The 7,500-nt window shown below is 36.6% G+C and overlaps 1 protein-coding gene across 1 annotated transcript in view; it reads right to left on the bottom strand.

Annotated features, from left to right (window-relative positions):
• The window catches only part of LOC106870731 (endoplasmic reticulum metallopeptidase 1), an 89,218-nt gene that overhangs the window by 4,612 nt on the left and 77,106 nt on the right, over window positions 1-7,500 (bottom strand). Inside the window, exons 11-13 of the mRNA XM_014916905.3 lie at window positions 6,252-6,457; window positions 5,648-5,763; window positions 1,130-1,314 (exon numbers count right to left, since the gene is read on the bottom strand). Coding sequence (XP_014772391.1) covers window positions 1,130-1,314; window positions 5,648-5,763; window positions 6,252-6,457 — 507 coding nt within the window. The remainder of the gene's footprint in view (window positions 1-1,129; window positions 1,315-5,647; window positions 5,764-6,251; window positions 6,458-7,500) is intronic.

The following is a 7,500-nucleotide window of genomic DNA, read 5'->3' as shown; positions in this document are numbered from 1 at the left end:
TGTGTGTGTGTGTGTGTGTGTGTGTGTGTTTGTGTGCCTGTGTTTGTCCCCGCAACATCGCTTGACAACCGATGCTGGTGTGTTTACGTCCCCGTAACTTAGCGGTTCGGCAAAAGAGACCGATAGAATAAGTACTAGGCTTACAAAGAATAAGTCCTGGGGTCGATTTGCTCGACTAAAGGCGGTGCTCCAGCATGGCCACAGTCAAATGACTGAAACAAGTAAAAGAGAAAAAAATAACTTAACTATTGCTTTTCAAGCAAATGGCATCTCTGAATTATTTAATGTCTAAATAAATCTTCTCTGCCGAGCTGCTGATTACATCTTAGGTACATCAAACTATAGGGTTGTCCGGAAAGTTTGTGCTGATTTATAGTAGCTTACCTTTCGACTTATTTACCATGAAACCACCTCTATTCTGGGACGAGGGTATTTTCAAGTTAAAGGAAAGATGGAGACGCATTGTGCAACAAAATGCTTCATATTTGGTTGATTAAAAATGTAAGGCATTTCTCAAAATGCTGAATCTTACAAAGGAGATAACAGAGGACTGAGATATGTGGCGCACTGCTGTACTCAAGAAGACTCACCTACTATAACAAAATTGAGATCCTAAAACCAAGGTGCCATGTAAAAAGCACCTATGATGGAACCACAAAAAAAACACCCAGTACACTCTGTTGAGTGGTTGGCATTAGGAAGGACATCCAGTCATAGAAACCAAACCAAAACAGACAATGGAACCTGGTGCAGCCTGGCCTCCCAGTTCCTGTCCAGCCATCCAACCCATGCCAACATGGAAAACAGACGTCAGATGATGATGAATGGGCTTCTTTCAGTTTCCATTGGCCAAATCTATTCACAAAGCTGTGGTTGGCCTGAGGCTATAGTAGAAGACATATTACCCAAGGTGCCATGCAGTGGAACACAACCCAGAACCATGTGGTTTGGAAGCAAGCTTCTTACCACATAGCTACACATGCACTTATATGTAAAAAAAAATATTTTAAAAGCAGGCTGTAAACATCCTGCTGGAATTACTTTTACCACAGATCTACTGAGTCAGTACTGAACTGGAGTTGAATAAAAGCAAGAAGCCAGAAAGTATTCTGAATATGAAGATACTTACAGTAAAAATCATACTGAATGACCAAGCCTCAGCAGGCTTTTCAGCATGGGAGTAATAAATGAAATAAACTCTTTGGTCAGCATATTCAGGGACTTTGGCCAACGGTGGTGATTTTTCACTCAAAGACCATGAAACAAGAGATGTTTCTTGATGCGGCATCACAAATATGGTCATATGATCTGGACCTAGAATGAGGATAAAAAGAAACACGAAATTAGTAGGCATATTCATACATGATGATGATTATATACATATATACATATACATTCATTCACACATAGATAGATATATATACATACACACATACTCTTAACTCAACGGTAGGTGTATCCTTTGGGATAACTGGCAGCAAAACTACAACTCCACTCAAGATGTTAGTGTTAACTATGAGATCTTGAAGATTGTGACCAAAAGTCTGTAAGACACTCTACACTCTTTTCATACTTTCAGTTATCCCTGTCTCAGAACTTGTCCTTCTTCATATCCTTTGCCAATATTGCACACAGGAATCATTGTGTGCAAGGTTGAATGGCACCTTAAAATCAGAATGATCAGTTCTACCATTTGTGGGAAAAGTTGCCCTAATTTCAGATAAGGCCATGAACTTTTTGCCAAAATTGGATGGATCAAAACAGTTTTACCTATTCCATCTGCAGCATCAAGGAAAACTATTTCTCCTATGTCAGATGTTCCTAATTTTTTGATTCTCATCTAAGCTCACTTTTCTTTTTCTCTCATTTTTCTAAAACAAAGAGTACTTCATTTTGGTGGACATACTCTCCCAATTATTGAATGTCATTCATGGCTGATTGCCTAAAGAATCTGTCAAATAAAAGTTGAAGCAACTGTTTGCACTGAAAATGGGAGTCCACATTAATCAAGATCCTTGTCAGTCATAGACTGTAGAATATTTTCAATGAGAATCAATACCTGATTGCACACAGCAGAGGTAAATTCTAGGTGTAGGGTTTTGATTCTTATTGGGCTTGATATAGTATACCCTCTGTCATTCTGATGATTGGATGGTGAACAGGTACAAAAAATAACAAAGAAACTCATCATCTTACTTAAGAACACGAAGCTGCATCCTATTTCAAGTTTCTGTTCCAGTCTTCATGAGCTTCTCAGAGACATTTTCTGTGGCATGCTTTGCAGAATGTTACACGGATATATAAAGCAACTGCTTTGAGATGCTGTTCCATGAATATTATGCAGGAGCTATCTGAGATGTAAATAAGCTACTAATATTCTTCATGTAAAAATCCTATTCTCACTGTACCCAGATTTTATATACTAAATTAATATCTAATCATTTTTACTCTGCCTGAACTATTTTTATCTGGAACTCCTCACTATATGACCATGTCTTTCCAGCAAGTCCTAATCCTAATCATATCAGACTTAAAAACCGTTTACTCGATACAATCATTGTACACCCAAGAACACAAGTTATAAACACAATGAATACAATTATTCTACTACTGGATTTTTATCATCTTTGTAATCATCATCGTCCAGTGTTATAAATCCGGGTTCTGATTCTGTTAACGGGGGTGGCCAGATCTACCTCAATGCTATAGCAATCGCCCTCACACCTACTTCCTATTTTTTACTAAAGCAGGGAATACAGAATAAATAGACAAAAAGAGATGAGAAAACGATAAATTAAGGGGAGATAAATTAAGAAACACGAGGGCGTGCGTAGCGAAGGGAGATAACTTTGTTGATGACGACTGATAACATTATGACTTCAACATAGTTGTTCCACCTACTAGAAATTGCAGCTGGATTTCTTTTAAATTATTCTCTATGGCGTTAGAAAATGAACACAGCTAATGTATACCAGGTTACACCATACTTAAAGAATAGGCGGGATGATCATAACTAGAATGCCTATGATCGTAGAACCACTCAATCAGGACCAACTTGAGGATAAGCAATATTAACAGTTACGGTGATATGGACTATTGGAATGCCATTCATTAGAGTCTGTTCAACCAAGAATCACTAAGGCTAAACAACTATTGCGCTAATATAGACACTATCAAAGATACCATGAAGAGAAGTGGATACACAATGTGTTGAGATTCTTTTAACTTTTTTCAGTGATAACACATATACATTTCTATGCTGAATTTGTTCAATGGTTTGATCTGTGATCAAATTATGAGACTACAACAATTACATCCTGATAAATCCACCGTGGACATTAAAAACCACACACACACCGTTATATTTTGTATTAGTATTTTGTCAGAAAAGACAGCAATTTTGAGCAGAATGTAGACCATTGAGCCGCCCCTATAATTTGACTGTTTTATTTTATCATCCCCAAAGGCAAAGTGTATCTGAGCAGTATTCGAACCCAGAAAATAAACATTCAGAAGAAATGGAGTAAAGTATTAAATTATATTTAAAACACTTCTTTTTTTTTTTTTTAAGATAACAAAATATTCAAGGGTGATAACTGTACGAAAGATTTATCTCCCTTTGACCTATCACTTATTTTTATACACATGCGTATACAGAAACCTAACTCCATCGATTTAAGCACACATGACACCTTTAAAGATTTGGTGGTTCAACATGTGTGTAGTATAAAATTTAGTCATAATTTTTTCATATTAAACTTATGGTATGAACAACTGAATGAGTGACACTTCAAACAAGAAAACTATGCCTTACTCAGTGAAAATTGGGTATACTGTTATTATCATCATCATTTAACATCTGATGTCCATGGTGGCAAGGGTTGGACAATTTGACTGGAGCTGGTAAACTGGAAGGCTGCACCAGACTCCAATCTTATTTGGCATGGTTTTCTATGGCTGGATGCCCTCCCTGATGCCAACCACTCTGGGAGTGTAATAGGTGCTTTTACATTCCACCAGCATGGGTGCCATTTGCTTGACACCTCGACTACAATTTTGCTGATCTTGATGGGTCTTTTTTGACATGATGTCAAAGTTCTCAGTCATTGCTTCCATGAGGCCCAATACTCGAAAAGAACTCAGCCACTTTGCCTCCGTGAGGCTCAACACTCGAAAGGTGCTCTTTACACACCACCACCATTGGCCATTGTAAATATATCAAATATTTCTTATCTATAAATTAAATCATCACCTTATCTATCAATTAAATCATCATCATCATCATTTAATATCTACTTTTCCATGCTTGCATGGGTCAAATGGAGTTTATATGAGGCAGATTTTCTACAGCCGGATGTCCTTCCTGTTGCCAACCCTCACCTACTTTTAAGTCAATATTTTCCCATGGCCAGACGCATTCTTGCAGAATACTGGAAATGAATGACACTGCTTATATGACAGTGACACTCATTTACAACTATCACATGATGTCAAGACAAGGAAACACAACCACACTCATTCACTCACACACACATATATATACATACAAGTTCTTTTAGTTTCATTGACCAAATCCACTCACAAGTCTTTGGTCAGTTTAGGACTATAGTAAGACACTTGCCCAAGGAGCAATATAGTGGGACTGAACCCATACCCATTTGGCTGGGTAGCAAACTTCAAACCATACAGCAAATGTCTGCTCCTATAAATTAAAGCAATCTTTCTTAAAAATCACTATTGTATTTTCTACTCAGTTTCAAATATATAATTAGATGTGAGAAAGTCACTGCCCAATGGTTTCAGGTTCAGTCCCACTGCACAGCACACTGGACATGGGTCTTCTACTACAGCTCTGGACCAATCAAAGCCTTGTGGGTGGATTTTGTAGATGGCAACTTAAAGATCATCGTGTGTGTGTGTGTGTGTGTGTGTGTGTGTGTGTGTGTGTGTGAGTGTGTGTGTGAGTGTGTGTGTGAGTGTGTGTATGCATGTACATGCATGTATGTCTGAGTTTGTTTACATTTGTACTTGTTTCTATAAAGTTGCAAACCTAGCGCAGAGATGTTATTTTTAGTTCACCTATCAACAAATCATCCATTTACTTTGCACCTCCAAAACCAACTGGAATAAAGCGTTCAGTGCTTGGAAAACAGGGATAGTGACTAGGACATCTGGCTGTAACACAAATCTCAATAACATTTATCTAACACATTCTGGCATGGAAAACAGATATAACATGAATGAGTTAAGTGCATAATGATGTTTGTATAATACACTAAACATTAAGATTGGTGAGACAGATAAACTGTTGAACAAAAGAGAGAGACAGACAGGCAAACAGACAGACAGGCAAACAGACAGACAGAGAAAGTGAAGATCCTCAGAAATAAAGAAAAGTGAAAAGATGTGAAATCACATACTGACAGCTATAATAAATAAATACAATTTAATGATGACAAAAAGTTGTCACCATTTAAACAATATATTCTTTATATGTCAGTATATGAGTGAAATATGGCTGTCAATAAGTGGACAATGAAACTACAAATAGTAACAGTAGTATCAATAACAACAACAAATGTAATTCATGGATGTATAAAGTAGTTGTTGACTCTTAAATATGTAAAGAGTGGCCATTGACACTTACCTATAACTGAGAATGTTAGTTCCACCTCCTTAGCAGAAAGTTTTTTTCGATTTTCCAATTTAACTTCAACCGAAGGGGAACGCAATTCTGTGTCGAGCAAGATGTAGGCGGATTTCCTGCATGAAAAGAAAATAACAAATGAAAATATCAAAACTGAGTAATTAGTTAAATGGGGAAATATTCTGCAAAAAAAAGAAATACCAATTGAATTTTCATCATGTACCAGTGAAATCTGTGAAAATGTAACATAGAAATAGAATATGAAACACAAACATTTCTGAACATTTCTGAGCAAAATAGATACATAAACTTTTAAATTCTATCTACTACTGTTGATGGAAAACTGTTGTTGGTGTTACTGTTATATTGTCTCAGATTAGCCCTGTTTGCGTAGATTTTTAAACAAAGTTGTTCTAGGTACAACAGGTGCTTCTATGTGACACTGGCACAGGTGACATATAAGGTAAAAGTCTTTTTACCTTATATGTCATCCAGCATCAGCAAATTAAGTACCACTGATACAGTCAATCACCTACAATTCTACATGCACCTCAATCTAAATATTAATACTAAAACCATGCATTGATTGACAGACAGTTGTTACCTGAGATCAATAATCCAGAGCATTGGGTAATAATATGGCCAGCCACAATAAGGTCCTTCACATTTCATCTTTACACTGCTTTTGAAAGCTTCTGGCTGTGCTTCACGAACTCCTTTTAAACCATTGTGATCCAGTGATATAAACCATATACCAGAATCTGTGTGACTTACATTGCCTTGCGCATCATGAAATCGTCTTCGAATATGCTGTAAAAAAGAAGATAAAGATAAATCAGCTTATAAAGAAAAAGAAAACATAAAATTATCACAACAATCCATGCTGTTTACCATTTTTTTTCTGGCATAGTCAGAGGAGGAAGAGTAAACTAATGAGCCTCTTTTAGGTGTCTCCAAAACTTGGAAGGAAAAGCAGAAGTTATCATCAGGTTAGAGACTAGCCAAAAGGCTAGTTGATAACCCAAAAGGCTTGCCAAAGGGTAGTTTCCATTTAAGGCACCACAGGCCACATTGAAGTGCTAAAACAGGTGATGAAATAAGTCTTCCACCTCAAAACAGGAGTGGTCTCTTTGAAGGGTTTCTAAGCAAGGCTTTGACAAGCACAAAGCTTTGGTAGAAGACTTTTGCCCAAAGATGCTCTGCAATGGAATCAAACTCAAAACCAAGTAGCTACAAAACAAATTTTTTAAACCAAAAAGTCATATTAAGATTTTATTTAATACCTGTTATAAATGGCAGAATAGTGTTGAGACTAGTGTGCTTGCAATAAATGACTAAAGGTTTATGGGTTTAGAACACTGGAGCTGTTTAAAACAAATTCTACTCTCATTTCACAGTTGAGTGATTGTTAAGAATGAGAAGGAAGATTTCCAATAGTGAAAAAAATCATAGTTGTATTAAAAATATGTAAATGTTCAAATACTAAAACCAATCTTCAAAAGTCAGTATGGAGAATGGTTGAAGATAAAAAAATCATTAAAAAATTAAATGAAAGAAATAACCAGAAAAGCTACAAAGATTTCAGATAGTTCTGTTGTATAAGCTAATTAGAAAACTAGCTTTATACTTCTCATTAAAGTTTGTCTAATTGATGATAGTGGCAATCTACTGCTAGTACACTGGTAACCAACTGCTGCAATGTTCATAACTCACTGCTGCATTATGGACAACAACATTGGCAAACCACTGCAGGAACAAAGACAAAGTAACAATATTGGCAGTCCACTTTGCAATGCTTTGTAAGCCAGCTGCTGCAGCAACACTAGCAATTTGCCATAATGAAACTAGCAACA

The sequence above is a fragment of the Octopus bimaculoides genome, chromosome 4 (genome assembly GCF_046866305.1).
Source record: "Octopus bimaculoides isolate indiv1 chromosome 4, ASM4686630v1, whole genome shotgun sequence".
In the NCBI taxonomy this organism is placed as follows: domain Eukaryota; kingdom Metazoa; phylum Mollusca; class Cephalopoda; order Octopoda; family Octopodidae; genus Octopus; species Octopus bimaculoides.
Note: the sequence above shows the minus strand (reverse complement) of the source record. Positions and strands in the feature narration are given on the sequence as shown.